This window comes from Rhodnius prolixus, unplaced genomic scaffold (assembly GCF_049639745.1).
Source record: "Rhodnius prolixus isolate KJV_2025 unplaced genomic scaffold, Rpr scaffold_7, whole genome shotgun sequence".
Lineage (NCBI taxonomy): Eukaryota > Metazoa > Arthropoda > Insecta > Hemiptera > Reduviidae > Rhodnius > Rhodnius prolixus.
Genome location: NW_027411582.1, coordinates 34,389,542 through 34,412,247, shown reverse-complemented (window position 1 = coordinate 34,412,247; position 22,706 = coordinate 34,389,542). Strand labels below are relative to the sequence as shown.

General features: G+C 32.0%; 1 protein-coding gene across 12 annotated transcripts in view; it reads right to left on the bottom strand.

The window, feature by feature from the left end:
* Window positions 1-22,706, bottom strand: part of RhoGAP19D (Rho GTPase activating protein at 19D) — a 270,087-nt gene that overhangs the window by 51,940 nt on the left and 195,441 nt on the right. For 7 of the 12 annotated variants that reach the window (XR_012454373.1, XM_074115154.1, XM_074115153.1 and 4 more), the window contains 10 exons: window positions 19,043-19,173; window positions 17,802-17,882; window positions 16,300-16,401; window positions 14,347-14,550; window positions 12,531-12,740; window positions 9,220-9,333; window positions 8,200-8,323; window positions 6,247-6,342; window positions 4,591-4,672; window positions 3,503-3,595 (listed from right to left, as the gene is read on the bottom strand). Coding sequence is in view for 11 of the 12 variants with exons in the window: in XM_074115154.1 (XP_073971255.1) it covers window positions 3,503-3,595; window positions 4,591-4,672; window positions 6,247-6,342; window positions 8,200-8,323; window positions 9,220-9,333; window positions 12,531-12,740; window positions 14,347-14,550; window positions 16,300-16,401; window positions 17,802-17,882; window positions 19,043-19,173 (1,237 nt within the window). In the remaining variant the exon portion in view is untranslated. The remainder of the gene's footprint in view (window positions 1-3,502; window positions 3,596-4,590; window positions 4,673-6,246; window positions 6,343-8,199; window positions 8,324-9,219; window positions 9,334-12,530; window positions 12,741-14,346; window positions 14,551-16,299; window positions 16,402-17,801; window positions 17,883-19,042; window positions 19,174-22,706) is intronic. The other 5 variants (XM_074115158.1, XM_074115156.1, XM_074115155.1 and 2 more) reach the window with 5 other exon arrangements.

Below are 22,706 nucleotides of genomic sequence, written 5' to 3'. Positions count from 1 at the left end.
ACTTTCTCCCCAGACGTGCTCTTAAAACACGATTTTACTGGGAAAAAATCTTTCTTATAAAAAAGTTATAAAACTAAGCGGGTACCAAAAAGAAATAAAGTCGATGTTAAAGAAAATCGTTTGAACCATCTCCGAGAAAATCTAAAAAAAAAGAAAAAAAAAAAAATGAAAACTCTATTCGACGGTTAGGTGGCACATCCATCTAGTGTTGTTCAACAGATTAGCCATAAGGCTATAAGGTTCGAGCCTTAAGCGCTCGAAGTCTCAGGGCTCAGCGGGTGGTTCGAGTCAGAGAGCTCGAGCTGAAGCCTCACAGAGAGCTCGGTGAGCCTCCAAGGCTCGGCTCAAAAGGCTCATTCATAAATAAATTCATTTCTTAAAATAAAATGATCTTATAGTTAATGAATTATTGTAAAAATGAATACAATAATTTCTAAAATGTTCATTGCTCATTGAAATTGATTACTTGTCGCAATACCTTAAGAATTTTCAAAGGCTCGCACTTTATGAGCCTTCAACTTGAGCTTCACGGCGGCTCCAGCTTCGAGGGCTATAAGGCTCGAGCTCTGAAGGCTCATGCCGTAAAGGCTCGGTAGAGCCTTCAGCTCGGACTTCCAACTGAACAACACTACTTCCATCAAGACGGATAATGATCGCTAAGCAACTCTGGTGGAGCTCTAAACCAGAGACATAGTTTCAAGATTTTTGATTTTTGAGCGTTTTGTAAACACAAATGCAGAAAAAAAAAAACACACTGCCAGAGAAGAGGAATGCGTTTCCGGGGGGGGGGAAATGCGATCGACATTTTTTGCATTACCATAAGACCACCCCTTCTCCCAGAGTACAGTAAGAAAAAGTAACAATTACAAACAATGTAATGTAGTTTTCTAATTAATTATAACAAATAATTATTTTATCAGCCACGAGCAAAATTTAGATCAGATTAATAGATTTTGTAATAAAACATAAAAGTAAAAATGGTATCATTATACAAGGGAAATACCAAGTGAAATTGAGAACACAATTTTCCTAACATTACAAAGAAGGGGACAAAATATTTCATTATCTTCCTGCAAAGTGCATGTTATTGTTTGCAAACTTTATATATATTCATAATTATATAATGAAGAAAATAATAATTAATTATAATTAATTACAAAATATTTTAATAACAAGTATAATTACAACACGGAGTGTTTAGGTGGTGGGTTTACAAAGGATGTATTAATTATTTTTTGAATAATATTATATTACTATACAAAGATGGATAATCCAGCTATTACTAAATACGTATTGTTAGAAAATCATGGAAATGGTAAAATCATATTTACTTCTGTTTTAGATTTTAGAGCATATTATCCCAATTACTAATTTATTTTACTCAAATTAATAGTTTTCGATTTGGAGTTTTTACAGAAAATAATTGTTTGAGGAGTCTGAGACAGGTATTGCCACTCTAACCGTTCAACTACCTCGGCATCTGGTACTAAATATTTTACTAAACAATATGGTGCAGCAGTTAAGACCAAGAAACGTGTGTTTTTTAAGTTAAAATTCAAATTTCGAAACACTGACAATCACAATACTTTTTCTTGCTTGGGCGTAATATAAATTAAAAAGGTAATTTACTAGCTTAAAAAACCAATTGTGAAATACTGGACGTTACGCTCATCCATATGCTGAAAGCATTGCGGCACTATAAATATATATACAGCGTGCTTCACGCTCTGATGAGCCTCATCTCAACATATGTACATACATAAACATAAGAGCGTTATCATAATTTCCCTTTTTATCTTTATGAATATTTAATAGAAATTCTAGCATAATAAATACTAGGAGGTGAAATGAAATTTTCAGAGTCTCTTTAACTAGATCTAGCCAAGGATCTAGCTACAAGAATTTGTAAGTTACGGAACTTTTATTACTACTATTACCTAACCACGAAGTAAGCATTCTTTAACTACTCTACCATGTTTGCTTTCTCCTGTTGATTGTAACAGGAAGTATCTAATTTTCCAGATTCCAGATTTGAGGACAAAATTGGAGAAAACAAAAATTAGAAAAAATCTCATTGGTGTCTGAGAGACAAAGCTTTTTTTAAAATAAATAAATAAAAAAGTCTCTTATGAGACCTGAATGCGGGGAAGAAGACAAATCACTCCAGAAGGAGATCTACAGAGCCATCTCTAGGTAGCCGAAAATCTGAATGTAACCCGGAACTGATGTCTAAGACTAAACATCTGTTGTGAAACACTCCCACGACTTGTGGATATAAAGAAAACCAAATAATAGATGAACAAATAAAAGTAATTAGTGCCGTTAGAATGGATCTCTATTAGTCTATATTTACCGACAATAAGGCCGACAATGCAGGATGAGTGCCTTCTTAGGTGGCTGGCTACCAACAGAGCAGTTTTTAATTTCTATTGTCTGGACGGATATGGAGGCAAAGAATAGGAGGTTAATTCTTTTCTCTTTTTGTCCTAACCTATCTTGTTTTACTTAGCTTTCTCTCGTCTTGCCTCTATCTTTACACTATTGTTCATCAGCTTCTTCCTGACCCAGTGATCTCTTGTGACACTCATTTCTTAATTAAGTTTATTTATCATCTTCGTAGCGAACAAGACCAGAACAAAGCTTAATCTTTTGAGGTCTAATGCGATATATTTCTTTATTTTTTCCTTTTTACTTTTTCACACTAATTTTTTTATACTAATTTCATAAATCGCTTTGTAATAATTAAACTGTTATGAGAAATACTGAGACAGTACTTTTCTTTTCTATTATTAATGTCTCCCTCGTAAGGCTTCCAATGGCAATATAATCGCAGACAATACATTTCCAAACATAGGAAGAATGTAAATCAAAGGCAAGATCCTTAGCAAAACAGACTTGAAAATAAGTTTAACTGCAAAGGCAGCTCAGCCACCAAAACTGGGTTTAAATGATTCAAGGGTGATATTTGTTTTCAATGGGGGGCACCATGGACCTAAATCACATTCTATTTCATCATGAATTACCTGATTCCAGATTAGATAAGATTAGAATATGTTAAAGATAATACACTTCGCCCAAAGATATGAACTTTATTAACTACAAGTCAGACAGAAATCACTTGAACCAAATTTTGGTCACCCACACAACCAAAACTCAATTTTGAAAAGGCAGCAAAAACAGTCACTGGATTAAAACAACGCACATGGATCAATTTTCCTCTCATTTTATAGGCAACTGATGATATTCTTTATTGCTACGGCCACAGATAAAGGCACATACCGGTGACAAAACGTTTTACTCTACAGAGCAAGAAGTTTCAAATTCCAATAAATGAGATTTCAGCACTTTTATATCCCGCGAATCAGGTCATGTTTGTGTTTGTAACTTGAAATATTTCTCACAGAAAGCAGCAAAGATAAATGATCAATTGATCATACAGTAAATGTATTTAAAAAAAATAAATAAAATATGAGAGAAGAAAAGTATCTAAAATTGTACTCACCTCAGAAAAAGCATCTTTCTTATCTTTGAACAGATATAAAGAATTTCCTCTGATCACCACCCAAACACTTCTCCAAGATCTATCACCAGCTTTCTGTTTAAAATATAAAAAAAGAATTTTTATTAGTGAAATGAAAATAACAATAATAAGTTTAATTGTAAAAGAATTTCTTTTAAAATATGTACGACAAAAAGCTTGCAAACACTTTGGTCCCTTAGAGGAAAAACCTACCAACCCACACCTTCCAGAAGGACCCTTTATGGAATTTTCCAGGGAAAATGTTGCAAATTGATGATTGCAGATGGGTACCATGTGGTACGCAGTTTAAAGAAAATTTTGGGAGCCATTTTTTGAGGTATTCTCAAAAAAAGTATAAAATCAGATGAGCAAAGGTGGTGCCCTTGGGTCCCTTAGTCCAAAGTGGTGCCGGGTCCAATATAGATATAAGGTTTAACCTTCCTGCAGTTTTGAGCTTTTGAGGTACAGTACAACCTCGATTAACCGGGATCATGTTGAGTCATCATAAGTACACCTGGATCGGCGCCGAAACAAAAGTTAATTTTCGGTGGCGACAAGAAAATTCTTTGTCTTCCGATGTAACATAATTGGTAGGCGTGGCAGCAACTCTTTTATATCTGATTTTCTTGAAGGGTCATTATGTATGTACGTATCTATGTAAAAAATAAAAAAAGGATTGCCGTCTAAGATAGGTGTTGATCTCTGGGACGAAACGGCATTTTAATTTACATATTTTCACATAGGCATCTTACTGATGAGTCTACCTATGCACTCGTATAATACATACATACTTATATACGTATGTACATTCATAGGTACAAATGTACTATGTTATACTGTGTATTCGGTTTAACCGGGATTTCAGTTTTCCGTGATGGGTATAGCCGGATACCAGCCCAGTTAATCCAGGCTGGACTGTATTTTGTTCATAAACACACACCATTTTCTAAAAAAAAAATCACTTTTATTGACTAAGAGAATCTCATAATCGTTATTTCCAGTGAAAATGTGAACGATCGCAATACATTCCTAGCAAAGAAAAAATAAATAAATAAATAAAAACTACTAACCTTGCCATCCAGTTGTGTAACTTTACAGTAGAGCGGACCTTCAATGATGATATCCTGATCTTTCTGAGGAACAGCCACAACACTGTAAACAATAATTTACAAAATTATTAATAATTACAAAGCACAAAAACTACTTTGCATGGACAAAAAAACCACCGAAAAACAAAAAATTAATCCATAACTATTACCATTTAATTTTACGTATAATACTATTAAGAGCGCTAAATAAGCACAATCTTAACGCCATATTTTGGTTTATAATACAATAAACGAGACGTTCTTACACATAACGAACACGATCAAAAATTAGTTTCTGTTTAAAACTTTTTTTTTTCCAACATTAAATGAGTTATGCATGTCCCGACAGGTTTAAACTTGAATATAGCTGCACTTACAAGAAATTGTTTGAGTTAAAACACGAAAAGAATTATATAAATTTAACTATTATTTTTATTTACATTAGGGAGGGCATTTTATGTACGTTAATTTTTAATAAAGTGAGTATCATAGTATCATTTCATTTTAAGCATCAAATTACAGGGAGGATTTGGGACAGGCTTCTCTCTCTGTCTAAAGGATTAGCTCAATTTCCCTCTGTGAAATTATCTCAGTTACGATTTTCTGGAATACGCGGGGACTTCACAAAATTATTTGACAATCTTCACTATTGATTTTACTAGAACTTGAAACAATGATGAACTTTTCTTATTTGTACATCCAATTTAATGGATAAATCTAGAAAGACATTAAACGTTTATATTAAGAAGTAAACCCATTAACAATTTCATTTAAAATACTAACATTGTAAAAATTTGAACATAATTAATAATAAAATTAAATCCACAGACACCTCGGTTAATAAATGGGTTATGGAAGAAAATTATTAGCTACAAATACTAAGTCCTAAAATTTTACCGATTAATCCATTTTAATATCTATTTTTTATTGATCATGATAAATATGAAAAGTGGTAATTTAAATAAATGCTTGATTAATTAAACACTAGCATTATTAGAATTTGCATAAAAATAATCACCACTGTCCATAAATTTTAATTAATACATATTAAGATACGTTCGTTAACATATTAGTACAGCTACTTATAAGAAAACATCTCTGTTTTTCATTTTTTGTTACATAAATAATAAATTTTATTGGTATTATTAACTAGGTATAAGCTAAAACAGAAGTAACTATTTTGTTGATGAATAGAGAGTGACATCAAGTTAGCGAAGAACCTCAAGTGATAGGATAAAAATTAAAGAATTTGCAGGGCTAAATTTTTTAGTCAATATTTAGGAATGATCCATGCCATTGGTGATGATGAGCTTATCAGTGCGTATCAGGTAGTGAAAAAAAATTATGAAAATTAAATTAAAATAATGACATTAGAAGTCACAAACCTAAGAAATTTATGGTAAGGTAATTTAAACTAGCTGATTGTGTAATTTTTTTAAAAAAATAAATAAAAGCAGGGAACATTCTAGAAAAGTGTAATCTAGAAAGAATTCACAAAGTGAAGGCAGCAGAAGTGAAAAAAACGGAACAGAATTTATTGTTAAAATAGCAGCGCAGGTGTAGTAAAATTGAAAATAAATAAAACAAAAAAATATTATACACAGCAACAGAGGGCGTAAATTAGAGGTGTGAACAGACCAAGGTGCATCAACGATGGTAGGCAGTGGTTCGAACAGTCGGACGATCCTCTGTATGTCGTCTGGAAACAAAGGAGGACGCCACTTCCGTACGCCCCTGAGACAACAGTATCATTTTTTTTTTTTTGGTAGAACAACCAACCACTAGCTTCAATAAAAACCGTTCACCAAAATCCTCAAAAATATTTCTTTTATTTTAGATATGTCTGGTTCAAGAGAAAAGTCATTTCCTTTAGTAAAAGATGTGAACAACATGTACGATGATAGGATGAAAAAAAATAATTGCCATTTCAGTCGTGATACATTTTATTCTGCCGAGCTTTCGACATAGGGACTAAGCTCATCTTCAGGGCTAGTTTACAAAGTAATATTTTTACATTACAACAGGGTTGGTGTGTCTTCTGTCTTGTCTGTTCATGGACTCTTGGTTCGATTGGCTTTCGTCTTGTATATTGTTGTTCATTATTTTTGGTGACTGATTCATAGTTTCAATAGGATGAAAAAATAAATGCTAGTTTTCAGTCATGATACATTTATTCTACTGAGCTTTCGACCTAGGGACTAGGTCATCTTCAGGGCTAGTTTACAAAGTAATATTTTTACATTACAACAGGGTTGGTGTGTCTTCTGTCTTGTCTGTTCATGGACTCTTGGTTCGATTGGCTTTCGTCTTGTATATTGTTGTTCATTATTTTTGGTGACTGATTCATAGTTTCAATAGGATGAAAAAATAAATGCTAGTTTTCAGTCATGATACATTTATTCTACTGAGCTTTCGACCTAGGGACTAAGCTCATCTTCAGGGCTAGTTTACAAAGTAATATTTTTACATTACAACAGGGTTGGTGTGTCTTCTGTCTTGTCTGTTCATGGACTCTTGGTTCGATTGGCTTTCGTCTTGTATATTGTTGTTCATTATTTTTGGTGACTGATTCATAGTTTCAATAGGATGAAAAAATAAATGCTAGTTTTCAGTCATGATACATTTATTCTACTGAGCTTTCGACCTAGGGACTAGGTCATCTTCAGGGCTAGTTTACAAAGTAATATTTTTACATTACAGTGTGTCTTCTGTCTTGTCTGTTCATGGACCTGACAAGCCCTGAAGATGGACCTAGTCTCTCTAAGTCGAAAGCTCGGCAGAATAAATGTATCTCGACTGAAATGGCAATTACTTTTTTTCATCCTATTGAAACTATGACTCAGTCACCAAAAATAATGAACAACAATGTACGATGATATTATTTTCCTAATGGAGGATAATCTTTTCTACTTTTATTTACTCCACATGAGAAAGTATAAAGATCTTGTCAGATTTTCGAAATTGAGTTTAAAAAGGAAACATTATGTTGAAACTGTTTAATGAAATTCATTATTTTTATGTGACTTCCTTTTAATACGGCCAAAGAATGTTTTGAAGTACTTAAAAACACATTTTTAACTGTGCTCAAATTCATAAATCTGCCGGTATAGACATGTACAATATGTATTCACGCATGAAACAGCTGATACATAGAATTCATAACAATTTAAATATCATAATTTTGTTTCAAACCAGACATATCCTTTATAATAACACAAACTTATACAATCATAATAAACTTAGTGTATTTAAACATGTATTTGTGTATAAAATTGGGTGTAAAACACGCAATATACAAGAAGAAAGAACAGTGTAAATAATTAACAAAAGGAACATATATCAGGTACAAGAGACAATGTAATGAAAAACAGAATTGATTAAAAAAAAAATGGAACAGTTCCAATGTGAGCGCAGAATTGAGTGCATTTAACTGGTTTTTTAAAAAATAATTAAATGTAATTTACAACAGGAATAAATATGTAATGCAGTGTGTTTAACAACTTATCATTATTGAACGAATATTATTAAAGAATAAAGGAATTCATACATTGAAAACTTATCCAAATAATATATTTGATTTGGCAAACATACCTCCTATGTGGAGATGGAAGTGGTTCATTATCACTGAGTTCGAGATCTGAGTCGACATGTATCCGGTCGCCCCAGGTCGCTTTCAAATATGATACGCGTCGAGTGGCTCGTTCGTCTTCAGATCCTGAAATGATTATACAAAAAAAAAAAAATAGGAAATTTTATGAGTTATAATTTATCCATGGTGTGAAATGGACTCAAAAAAACAAAGAGGTTTAACATTTCGGCGAGTTTTCTACTTTCCTTACAACAATATGTACTGCATAACTTACATAACCTCTAATTCTCTCATAATTCTTATAGAAAACTGTTAAGGAGGTTTACAACTAGTACTTGGTTTCAGAGAACCCAATGAGTAAACTGTAGTCCATTTCAAGCTCTTTATTGTAAGCTTATCACGTAGACAAAGCTATTGGCAATATTTACTGGTAATGCTTAGATCGAAAGCAGAGGGATAGTTTATAAGAAGAGTCGTCATCTCCCAAGTGACCTTATACGCTATCAAGTCTTATGAATTCTGCTCAAAGCTAAAGTGGCATTGAGTATAGGCTAGCGAGAGAACTGATTCCATAATTTAATATCGCCAGGGTTCCTGGACACAGGGATAGCAGTTCCGCTTCGCCAGAATGCGGTCCCAAGGAGCTCTCAAGGGACTCGGAATCGTGTTATGAAGAAGAGAAAACAACAGTGAACAGTAAGGATAAGCGCTAGGCATTACCAGTTCCAATTGATTAGTTATAATCCATAATAGTAGATTAAAGCCCTGTGTTGTTTATCTTCTAGGTGCAACAACTGCAACTAACAATGAACAGAAAACAGAATGAACGTTTATTGCTTAAACTTATACCCTCAAGAAAATCTATGAGAAGTAACAGAAAATGTCTTCATTGCAAAAACCTTAGCTTCCTGAAAGAATAGTGCGCCATAGCATGGTTGAGAAACTCACAATATTCGCGCTGTTCATGTACAGCTATTTCTGAATATTTCTAGTTTCATTATTGATATTCTTATAAAACTAACCCTGATCTTCAAGCAATGGTTTACTTCTTCTGACGACTGAGTCTAATCCAGGAGAACTTTCCTGAGGTGATTTAGTCTCTGAATCTGGAGTTCCTATTGGGCTTGGGCTTCCAGCTGTAAAGAAGTAAAAAAATATTAAATATTAAAATTGAAAGAATTCTATATTATAAATTAATCTAAATAGGTGCCTCGAAATTATTAATATTTATTTTTGTGAATCTAAAGTCTACTTAATTAATCATCTCTCTCTAATAACTAACTGCTAAACAATCATCTTTATTATGATCTCTAAATTAACAAATTTCTCTTTGAACTCTAAATTTGCTCCGATTTTACATAAGACAATATCAATGAAATAACTAAAATTAATACTTTTATAAAAAAAAAAATGTAAAAAAAAATTTAGGGCTTTAGCTTAATAATGATTATTTCATATAAAATAATTTAAATGTACATGAAACAAACAAAATACATGCAAGGCAAAGGCAAAGTGAGAAGACAAAACAGAGTCGTACAAAAAAGCTTTATAAAGAAAAAAAATAAATAAATAAATCAATGTGATTTTGCTCAATTTATTTATTTTTGACTGACTAAATCCTACTCACATTTTTTACCAAAGTTGGAACTGGTTATAATTTTAATAACAGAACCATGGAAATGACTCATATATTAGTAATAGCTCCGAAGGATTTAGCATTTACTGAAAATTCTCAAATAACAAGAGGTAGTCTATCCAGACCAAGCTGTCTATCCAAACTGGATACCACAATTAGCATTTTAGTCTGCCGAAAACAGCTCAAGCTCAAGACATAAGGATTGTAACCGTGAAGGTTTCCCATCCTTGGAAGCCTAATAATGGTACGCAAACACGGTAGTTCAGGAATAGTTTAAGTCGAATCATTTTCCAATTTAACCCTTACAAATACCAACAAAAGATATATCTTTATAATGGAACCAAAATAGTTTTACAAACTAAAAACACAAATTTTGGTAAAATTCTGATATTATAGAGCTAATTTGAAAAAAAAAAAAAAAAATCACACTCCAAATAAGGCAAACATAAATACAGTTAAGACAAATAATTAGTAATTTTAAGATAACAAATAATTGGTTTCTTTAAAATAAATAAATTTAATACACACATATATAATTGTTTACACAAATTTATTGGTTTCACAATTTTCACCAAAAAAAGAAAAAAAGGAAGCAGTTAATGCTTTGGTTAAATAAAGTTCTGCATGTTATAAAAAGCAGAAATGTTACAAGTGCTATGGTTAAAATGCTAAAAAATATGTATGTTTAGTTTTTTTGGTTAATCATAAATTTAAGATGCTTATTGACTTAGCAATATTATAGTTTTTAGTAAGTTGCATAGATTTTTTTGAAGATGAGACTTTCTTACTTGTAAATATTGTCCTTTACAAAACAGCTGATGGAAGGAATAAATAAAGTAAAGTAAGTACAGTAAAGTAATCGCCTATTTTTCTAGGCGGGGCTTAACGTCCAACTACCATTTACTAAGTGTCGGTGGACCGGAGACGACTAGCCTAACATACTTTACTGCAAATTTCTCATATTAACCATTAAATAAAATCCAAGGCCTAAGACCGGGAATCGAACCCAGTACCACAATACATATTAGCTTCGCAGGACCTTGGCGCCTTGGAAGGTATAAATAAATGTCTACGAGAAATAATCTAGATGAGGCAGCAGCAATAATTTTTGAATTTCGTTCTCTATAGGGGGGATCAAAGAAATTTTTAGATTTCTTTTTTTAAATACCATTTAATAATTCAGCCAATATCCAAACTGCATTCTCTCGGAAAAAAAACCACGATACTCCTATGATTTGGTTTATTTCGCTCCAATATTTTCCAATAGTAAATCTTAATCTCCCGCAAAATGCTAACAAAAAATTCTTTTTCAATACGTGTAACAAAATTTTGCTAAGTCAATAAAAAACATCAACGTGAAAACATGATGCTATTATAAAATGTGGCATAAACAATTAAATCGAGGCTATTTTTTTTTTTTTTTTTTTTTTTTTTTTTTTTTAAATTAAGATTTCCCTAAAAGTGAGGGTGGGTGACTAATAGTTTCGAAGACATAGCATAAATGCACCCGATGAGAACATTCTCGTACTGCTTCAGTTCCTTTAAAGACCGTTCTTAAATTGATTTTGGGCAATTATAAGGATTGTTTTACAAAATAGAGAAATAAAATCATTAAAAAATATGGCACGAATTTTATACGCTTCAACCCAATAGAATACCAATATTTAGTTCACCAATATTTGGTAAATCCTTTGAGAGTAAACTTGTATAGTTCAATGGCCTATTAAAAATAAATTTATACAAAAATTACAAATTTATTTACAGTAGTCAAAGAAAGTATTCATACATTAAGTTTTCTTGCTTTATCTACTGAACTTTTGTTTCTAGGATGACTATTTCTTCAGCACTGAAATCGAAGATAGTAGCAATGAATTTAATGCTCTCATTTTCTTTTATAAACATAAAGAATTGATTAAAAAGCAGAAAAATAAAACCCTATTGAAAATTTATGGTCTTTTTTTTTTGTAGTGAAAAATTCGAAAATTGAAATGTTCTTACAGAAAAGAGCTCATAACCAATTTAAAGAAATCACATCTCAAGGGACACTAAAACCTGGTGGAATCTATGCCAAGCAATAACAAATGCAAAGGGATTGCTTACAAAATATTAGGTCTTTACGTTTTGCGTTAACATTCCAGACTGAGTGTTTGAATACTTATTTTGCAAACAATAAATTATTTTTCTGCTTTTTACTGAATTCTTTATGTTTATAAAAGAAAATGAGAGTATTAAATTCATTGTTACTATCTTCGATTTCAGTGCTGAAGAAATAGTCATCCTAGAAACAAAAGTTCAGTAGATAAAGTAAGAAAACTTACGTGTAAGAATACTTTTTTTGATCACTGTATATGTCAATTCAAAAATAAATTAGATTAGTTCCTGGTTTAAATTGCTTCTGAATGGAATTAATCAACGTATTTTAGTAATAGATAAATATATGTCCACTTTTTGCTGAAACATAAACCACAAGGGAAGGTTTCAAATAAATTAAAAAACCCACATTAATAAACAATCCTGCTTATGCCACAATAATATTAGTAACAAGGGAGGTTATAAATTATAAGACGAAAGACGGAGGTAAAGTAAGACGAAACAAGGTTTTGTAAGGTTGGACCACAGTACCACAGGTTTTTTTTGTTGGAATATTTTTGTTTTTGATGATTTCTGTGTTTTGTTTTTTTTTTTTATAATGTTCACCTCTGTTGTTGTGCAGCCGAACCGCTGGTCTGTTCGTGGTCACCAGATCTAGCCTATTCGGTCTTTCTGGTTTTTTCTTCGGCGATGGGGCTTCCACTTTGATTCTAGGTGCTTGTGGCGCTTCTTTCCTTTTATCACTTCCTGTTTCATCTCCCGTGCAGTTGGAGTACTTTTTCTTTTTCTTCTTCTCTTCAGTCGTGGATGATTGCGCTTAAAATCAGTATCGCTTATGATTGTATTGTGTGTTTGAAATGTTATTTTGCAAGTATTCAAAATGAAATCGCTGATAACCATCAAACGCAAGTAGATTTTTTTATCCTGCACTCTTTTTTTGGGGGGGAGGGGGGATTTTCAAGAAATATTTTGAGTACTATTTGGAAGTCTGTAAGAAACTATGTAAAAGCTAAAGACGAATGTCAATTACGGATTGCACTATCAAGTCTGCCTAATTTAAAACTATCACGAACTAAATCGTCACCCTTCTTACTAGAAATTTCCTCAAAATTTATCAATGAATGAAAGCGAAACCCTTCAACCAGCAAGAAAGGATTTAAAATCATTAGATTTATTAGTAATTAAAGAGTGGGATTATTTCTCTTCAATTATAATTAATTCATATTTAGTTTCTTTAGAATGACAACAGTTTAAATTAAAAAAAAAGATTTAATAGGATGGAAAAATAATTGCCATTGATACATTTATTCTGCCGAGCTTTCGATCCCTAGGGACTAGGTCCATCTTCAGGGCTAGTTTACAAAGTAATATTTTTACATTACAGGGTTGGTGTGTCTTCTGTCTTGCCTGTTCATGGACTCTACAGAGACAGAGAAGACACACCAACCCTGTAATGTAAAAATATTACTTTGTAAACTAGCCCTGAAGATGGACCTAGTCCCTAGGGATCGAAAGCTCGGCAGAATAAATGTATCACGACTGAAACTGGCAATTATTATTTCATCCTATTGAGAAACTATGAATCAGTCACCAAAAAGAATGAACAACAAAAAGATTTTATATTTCCCAGGACTACCTTCCGTATAAATATTCGGGATAGGTGCGTATAAAAAGGTTTAATTTTCCATTTTGACAACTACTTAGGTTTCGTATTCAAAACATTCTAATAACATTCAGCAATTTATTTGAAACTGTTCAAAATTCACGGCTTAAACAAAGGGTTTCGAAGTGTTTCTGTTGTTTTCAGTTAAAGATCAAGTTAAATATCACAAAAAAATAAATAAAATAAAAATAAATAATAATAATAATAATATAAATAAAGAAGCTGATATTTATTGCATTAAGTTAGTGAGCCTGCAATTAAATTTAAAAATAATATTATTCATGATAATATCAAATTCTCCGTTTAGAGGAGCTGTAATAAATTAAATGCATTTTAAAAAAACAGCACATAAAAATATATACATCCAAGCAGAAAAAAAAATGTATTTATCTACAAAAGTGTGCTTTGGTGCTATATTTTAATACGTTTTCAAAAAATCTCCCAAAAATTTGGGGTGCTAAAAATAAAATCTCATCACCAACATCGCCCAACAAAATTAAGCATTTAAAAATAATTATAAAAAAAAAACTTTGCAAATTTGAAAAAAGCATTGTTTACTTACTGCTCAAAAATTAAATTTCAAAATGAAATTTAAAAAAAAATACTATTTTTCAAAAAATAAGCAACACTTTTTTAATTCGTAAAACAAAAACAAAGCAAAAAATAAGATTCTTTGTTTTAATATTTTTTATAAAATATTATTTTACAAAAAAGTTAAAAAAAAAACAAGAAAATTTTACTTAGTAAATTATTAAATACCTTGCTGAGGCAGCGACTGTTGATGGTGTACATGATGATGGGAAACTGGCTTGTTTACAGCAGCCAGATATGAATCTTGACGGACAGCTTTATGCCTTTGCTGAGGTGGATCGCTACTAACGCTACGTGGCGACATTCGACCAGCTGGTATTGTTTCCACTGAATTCGATCTTGGACGATTGGAAGGTGCTTTTGTTTCAGCCGCTGTAATGGCAGGCAGACAAACGAGATTAATGTTTCAAAATCATTTTATTTGTGGAAATAAAATATTAAATTAACAATCAAACTTACTAAAAGTAAAAGCTAAATCAATCCTTTTCAATAATTTAAAAAAAAAACAACAAAGAATTTATGTGAGAGTGCTTCCACAGATTTCACTCTTTACAGGTTATGGACGTTTTCTTTAAGGGGTTATAGGCAGTCAGAAATTTGAAAAAATCGATTTTTTTTTATATTAAAGTATAGTATCTCAGGAATGTTGTCCTAAAATTTCAAGTCGATCCGAGCAAAATTGTAAGAGTGAAAGTGTATACAAGCCCCGACCGTTCGAATTACCATCGCTGAGCACAGAGCTCAATTTGCTACGCGGGAGGCAAGAATCCTATGCAGACAGCAGAAATCGGAAAACTTGAGACATTTTAGAAGACATGGAGGACTTATTTTATGAGCCTGGAATCGATGACACTGTGTAAGTTGAAAAAAAGATTATCCAGGTTTTATTCGCAAACCTTTAACCGCCTGAAAACTTTAAACGCGTTTTTCTCAAAACTACGTTTTCAAAGTCGGTGGACACGATATCCCAAAATCTACTGCACCGATCTTTTTGAAATTTTACGTATTTCTATTACACATATTAAAATCGTATTTGGACGATTGATTTTTTTTTTTTTTCAATGAATAGAACTTGTTTTACAAACATAAAATGGTCAATTTTTTTTTTAGTGAAAATCGTGAATCAAACTTTAAAGTTGTCCCAAAAAATTAAAAATTAAATTTTTTTCTAAATCCTTCGGTCAAGTACGAGGATAAAGTCATCTACTAACGAAATCTTTTCGAAATTTTGAATTCAGATGACCCAGTCTCAAGATATCATGTCCACGAGAGGATTGCATTTTTTTGACGTGTTGCATTAAAATATTCGCCATTAGTACAATTATTATTAATTTGTAACGAAAAAATTACGATAAATTCTTTAAACATGGACTGATATGACGCAAAAGTACCCGAATAAAAAAGTAAACACGTTTTTCCCCCAAAAAACTTTGAAAAAATGACTTTTTTGGCGCCTTTGACTGCCTATAATCCCTTAAAACGTTAATGACCTCAATAAACAATAGAGTCATTTAAAAAAAGTTTTTTTTGGGGGAGAAGTTTGAAGATCCTGAACTTTCTTTCAGAGAATCAAGTATTCTCATTCTAAAAACTCCTAATGAACATTCTCAAACAATCTCTAGACTGCATCCAGTTCTCCGATTTACCTGTGAAGAGTACATCCCTAAAGATGCGCTAAAAACTTTCAAAATTTAAACTAAATAATCTTATTGTTGTTCATTATTTTTGGTGACTGATTCATAGTTTTAATATGATGAAAAAATAATTGCCATTTCAGTCGTGATACATTTATTCTGCCGACCTTTCGATCCCTAGGGACTAGGTCCATCTTCAGGGCTAGTTTTTCAAAGTAATATTTTTACATTACAGGGTTGGTGTGTCTTCTGTCTTGTCTGTTCATGGATCTGACAAGCCCTGAAGATGGACCTAGTCCCTCTTAGTCGAAAGCTCGGCAGAATAAATGTATCACGACTGAAATGGCAATTATTTTTTCATCCTATTAAATAATCTTATCTATCTTTCATGCAGACAAAATAAATTAATCTCTTTCTAAACTCCCTCTCCACTAACAATCTTCACCATAATTAACATTTGTTTTCAATTATTATAGAAAATGATTACCAGAAGTATCATGATAATCCTTTGGAGGGTCGCAATGTAGTTTGGTACTGCCGACTGGAATTATCCTATTGCCGGATATGGGTGGCGTTGGCGATAGAGAACCTGCACGAAAAGTTTATATTAAAAAAAAAAGCTTTAAAAAAGTTATTTAAAAAACAAAAATCAAGAAAGAAAAAGCATCGCTATAATCTATTTATTACTTTCTCTAAATCATTCTACATTATCTATAAATTAATCTGTCTCTAAATTCCAGATAATTATGTCGGTAAATGGTTTAATCATCTACAATATAAAGTCAGATTAAGTTCGAGAAGCATTATTAAAATAACAGTGTAGCAGATATGCTGAAACAAAGTTTGCTGTAGCACCCGTAGCTTTTAAAGCTAATGTCAAGTTATGAATTGAATTGAGTACTGAATATATTCTGAATTGAAGTGATGGCGAGATAAATTCATTTTTGTGTTGGGTTAAAGCATAAATTAGTCCAAACTAGTTTAAGTACTGTTTTGCAGAATGATGTTGACAGTGAAGGTAACTAAGAAAACGTAGCTACTAAGTTCGTTTTGTCTAGCTAAATCATATTGTCTAATAGTTTAACTACTTGCAGCTAAAGAAGAAAGAATTATCAAACCGAAGTACCAACATAAAAAAAAGACATCTTGTTAGAGTTTAACAAGGGATTCATTCTCTGCCTAGCCAATATTATTACGCGATAAATTTGTACTTGGAGAAAATCAAGAGAGGAGGAGGGAATTTTGACATTATAGGGTCTTCACCCAAGATTTCCGTGGTGATACTGCCGTCAAGATTCGTTTACAAAATTTTGTACTAGGTGGCACTTCATTAGTGTCCTAGGTATTGGGATCTTCGATCGTATAACGCTACCGTTTTGAGAATTCTTTGGGTATTCAACCAAATAAAAAGAAAGAAGACAAGTCCACTAGAAACATCCAATTCGGACCCAATGTTTGGGATTACCCTAAAAATGCACAAACATAACTAAATTAGTCATTCCAGCACAAGCTTTGCAAGATCCATTTCAAAACAAAGCTCGCAGTGTCGCTCTTTCAATTACCATTTCCGCTCTCTAGCCGAAAAACTCCTAACGGCTGGGCCTTCAACCATGAGAATGGTTTCCAAAATTGTCTCGATGATTATTTTTCAGCAAAACTAAAATTATTATTATTTTTGAAGACAGAAATTTTCTACATCTTCAAAATCGTCGGGTCTCAATCGTGAATAAAATAGCAAAAATCATACTAGAATACTACTACGTGATCATAGTAGAATTTGGGATATTTTTTTAAGCACCATGAATTTATGCATCACCCAATAGTTTACAGAATAAAAACATGCTTAAGATATAAACCATGCATACTTTTTTGGCTATGATACAAAATAAAACTAAATAAAATAAATGCGTCTAAAATTGAAACTATAAACTTTTTTTAAAAAAAAAAAGAAAGAAAGAAGCTCAGCTTAAGCGCTGGAGCACAACTAACTTGTGCGATCACGGTAAGGATGCGCTGAAGTTCCCCCGTCAAGTGACCACCACCTGCCGTGTTCTCTGTCGAACGCATGTGCTAAGCCAGAGAAGAGGTTTTATCATGGATACATAATATCATGGAGAACATAATATTTATGTAGCACATAGTATAGATTGGCAAGGCAAGTTTTTAAACAAACTAATGTAATAGACTAATGAGTTTCAGAAAAAACCTTCCTTTTTTTTGGACTAGAAGTGCACGGTGCGAATGAGCATGTGTAAGAGAATCGCCATTAGGCTTATACAACACTTGTTTCTGAGAAGAGTATTTTTCTTGCATAGTATATCAAAATTTTCATTCATCTAGGCAAACAAGACTGCAAAACGATGCTGTTTCTATTTGCAGATGCATCCCACCAGGCTCTAAGTCGAGTTTAAAGCGTAAGTTAACTCGTATCCAGCGTAAAACGCTTATTAGATCCGATTTTAAAAGCCAGGTCACAGTATTTGAGCGGAAGCAGCTGCTGAGGGATCTTTGTAGGACTAAAGCCGAAATTAAGGCTCAGCATCATGGTTACCTTGAAACCGTTGAGAGAAAGGAGAGCAGAGTACTTCAAAAAAAAAAGGAGAAGAGACTGTATTGCTGGACACGCTTAAACGTTGCTTTAGCAAGCAGAAGGCTGAAGTAGTAAAATGACTGGCAATCAATTTAAGACCAGGGCAAGATTCATTTTTCTTACAGGCTGTAGGACCCTTAAACATCTAACGCTCGGATCATCCATGAAGGAGACAATCCTGAGCTTTAGTCAGACTAAATTGGATAGGCTCCGTTTTAGGCGCCCTATTTTTACAATTTTATTAGTACCTGATGACTAGCGAACAACGGATTTACAGTAAGAAAACTATAACATAATTAAAAAATTAAACTTATCAGTAAAGGTAGTAAATGCTCATCATAATATAATACTCGAAAGCTGAGCAGTAATAAAAGAAATCATTGGAAACGAGAGAGTGTAACAATAAAATTTTTGATTCTAGTATAATTTATTTTATTTATTTATTTTTTTTAACAGCAAGCTTTAATTATAAAGTTTGCAAACTGATTCTGCCATCCGATAAAGCCTTGAAAAGATCCACCAAAGTTGTTTCTTTGTATGGTCAAACAAAAAGCTTTTAAATAACTAGATGAGCTATTAATTGCTCAAAGGCTGAGAGATTTCGTTAAAGAAGGGTATTTAAAAAAATGACTACGCGTACCTGAAGATGGCGTCTCCAAAGACCGACTTTCCCTTTGATGCCTCCAATCTGCGGCTCTACTTTCAAATTCTCTTCTTCTAACGGCAACATTTGGTGCACCTCTTTTTGTAGCCAATCTAGCCAGTTCACTCCTAAAGAACATCAATAAATTACTTTACAATAACATACAATCATATTAGAATGATGAAGAGCAAAGGTGGCAAAAGCTGTTCTAATTATAAATAAAGATTCAATTCTTCCCCTGCTAGTCACAATTTTTTCTAATTATAAAATAATAATAAACTGCAAAAAATACTTGGTCTCTCTCAAACAATTTATGGATACTTACATACAATAGACCAATCCACATGTAGTAAATATTTTTGGCAATCGCATTGGTTATATTTAATAATTAAGAAGAGATAAACAATTTAGCATAGTTAAAAACAACCTTATGAAAGGATATAACATTTTGGATGTACTTTTCATTTTGCCTTAGTTTTAGGCCGCACCTAAAAGTATTCAGTATTCTGCCAAAAAAAGAGCACTTAATATTCTGTTCAAAAAAAAAATAAAATTAAATAATACTCTACAAATGAAACCATATCTTTTTTTTAAAGCAAAATATTACACACAAAAAAAATGGGAGCAAAAACCAAGCGCACTGTGACTGATAAAATCAGTGATCTTAACTCATAGCCACACAACATTTTTATCTGTGTTATAAACATTATTATTGATAAGATTAGGATGATTTAAAAGCGTTTTGCCTATAAAATAAATAAATAAAGAGGCTAGGAGGTGGCGAAGTGGTTAGATACTCAGTACTGGAAAACGTATCTTATCCTTCTTTACATTATGCTTCAATTTCGGGTCTGCGATCGATTTGATGCATTGCTCAATTTGAGAATATTTTTGTTATGAACAGAGAGACTGAAAATAATGATACGCGAAGAACAGGTTTTCTTTCCTCTAAAAATAGAATGAAAACTACAAATCAGAACAATTTCATATAATTACAAGTGATGAAAAATAGTTTTTCTTTTAGCAAAAGAACAGAAAATGAACAAACAGTATCTTAAATGTCTAACAATATACTCGGACCAGTAACTTACTTTAAACTGAAATGTTATCAACAAAAATATTAAAAACTCGTGTTTAAAAAAGAAGATAAAATTTTGCAAAACTTGTTTTTAAAGATAAGTTTTTAAGATAATTTATTATACTTTTTTAATCTTTTCTTATTTTTAGATACTAGAAATGTATGATAAGAAAAAAAAATATATACAGGGTGACCATGGTTACAGGCTCCACCCACTTTTTTTTTTAACGGCGGGAAATTTCGAAAAAATAAAATCACGTATTTAATCATTTTTAGTCTAGTTTATTTTCAGTGATTGACCCATTTTTTTAAACCCCTGTATCTCGAGATACAGCATTCAACTTTTGTTTTACAAATGGAACGTTATATTTTTTGTTGCATATTTTTGTAGTATTTGATCTCCTAAAAACAACAACAAAATTTTTTTTTGAAATCGGTTAGGTTTTTCAAAAGTTATGGTAATTTAAAATATGAAAAACAAATTTCAGTTTATTGTCAAAATTACGTTATTTTTTTTAAAGAATCTGTTCAAACTGGGCACAACCAACGGATAGGCAAGCCAAAACTCTGGACTCCCACGCTTTGCTTGTAGCATCACTTATCGTGGTGAAGTCAAGATCTAGGCAGGCTAGAGTAATTCGACGTTTCAGATCATCGACTGAAGTCACGGGATTAAGGATAATTCACACTTTATTTTTTAGGTATCCCCACAAAATATAGTCCACTTGGGTCAAGTCCGGGATATCGAGGTGGCCATTGGATGGGACAATGAGTCCTTACGCACTTTTAATGGAAATTTCTGCCCAGCTAACCTCGAACCACTCTCGCCGGGCAACCATCTTGTTGAAAATACATATCTATCCGACGTTGTAGATGAACATCTTCAAGCGGAACTGGCAAAATGTCTCTGAAAAAAAAAGTTGGATACCTTTCACTAGTTAAGTTCTCTCTGTAGAAGTATGGGGCCGATTAGTTGATTTCCTATAACTCCACCTAAACGTTTGTAGAAAAAGCAACCTGAACGTCGAATACTTCTAGCCTGCCTAGATCTTGACTTCGCCACGATAAGTGCTGCTACAAGCAAAGCGTGGGAGTCCAGAGTTTTGGCTTGCCTATCCGTTGGTTGTGCCCAGTTTGAATAGATTCTTTAAAAAAAAATAACGTAATTTTGACAGTAAACTGAAATTTGTTTTTCATATTTTAAATACCCATAACTTTGGAAAAACCTAACCGATTTCAAAAAAAATTTTTTTGTTGTTTTTAGGAGCTCAAATACTACAAAAATATGCAACAAAAAATATAACGTTCCATTTGAAAAACAAAAGTTGGATGCTGTACCTCGAGGCACAGAGGTTTAAAAAAATGGGTCAATCACTGAAAATAAACTAGACTAAAAATGATTAAACACGTGTTTTTTATTTTTTTCGAAATTTCCCGCCGTTAAAAAAAAAAGTGGGTGGAGCATATAACTTTGGTCACCCTGTATATTAATAATACCCCCATTCTGTTCAACTTTTTCATAACATATTTCTGTTACTTTAATTCAAGCATTTAACATCAATTAAACAGCATTTAAAAAAAAAAGTTTTTATAAATAAAAAAAAAAAAGAGAAACTACATAAATGGCATTATAAAGTTGGCATAACAAGTTTTTTTGGTCATGCCATAACTTTATCAGCAGAAGATAAGCGATTAATGTTAAAATTAATGTAACTTTTTGTTTTCAATACCTAACTATACCACTCTAAGTACTGATCATGCTATTCAACACTGAATTGTGTAATAAAGAAAAGAAAACCATTTCTGACATAGTATAGTAAACTCAAATTATGAAAATGATGAAAGTAATTGTGTGTATTCAGTTACAAACTTTCTGAGAGAAAACCAAGTCATCACGAATTGGTTAAAATATTAAGAACTGTCACTACAAATGTATTTTAAAATAGATTACCATTTCTACAGGATTATTTTATACTCTGTTTTGGAAAAATTTACTCAAAAAGAAATGATTTAAATGTGGCTATAATACTTATTCAGATAACCTATACCACTGTAATAAACGTTACTTTACGTTCAAAGTAATGTACTAGCATTAGTTCAAACAAAAGCTGATAACTTCACAAAATTTAATGATTTATTATTCACAAAACTTAAAACAACAAAACGTTAATTATGATACTAATTTCCACATGTTATAAGGATATTTGAAATTGCTCTTTTTTTCTTTTAAATAAAACGAAATATGTTATACAATTTTACAGAACATAAAACAAAACTTTTTGTTTACATAAAATTTATCATTACCTTTTATCTTTATATTGGGGAATTAATAAAGCTTTATATTATACAAATATTCTGCCATAAATCATATATGTAAGGAGCCGGAACCAATAACTTAACGATAGGTTATCACAAATTAAAACTAAGGACAGAACTACATAGTAAATTTTAACCGTTTAACATGTAAAAAATAAAAAGGACTTACATAAAATATAAGCAATAAATGTCCATTTAAATATTGCAATTTACACAGAAAACAAGTCCAAAGATAAGCATCCCATTCATAACTTGGTAACAAACACG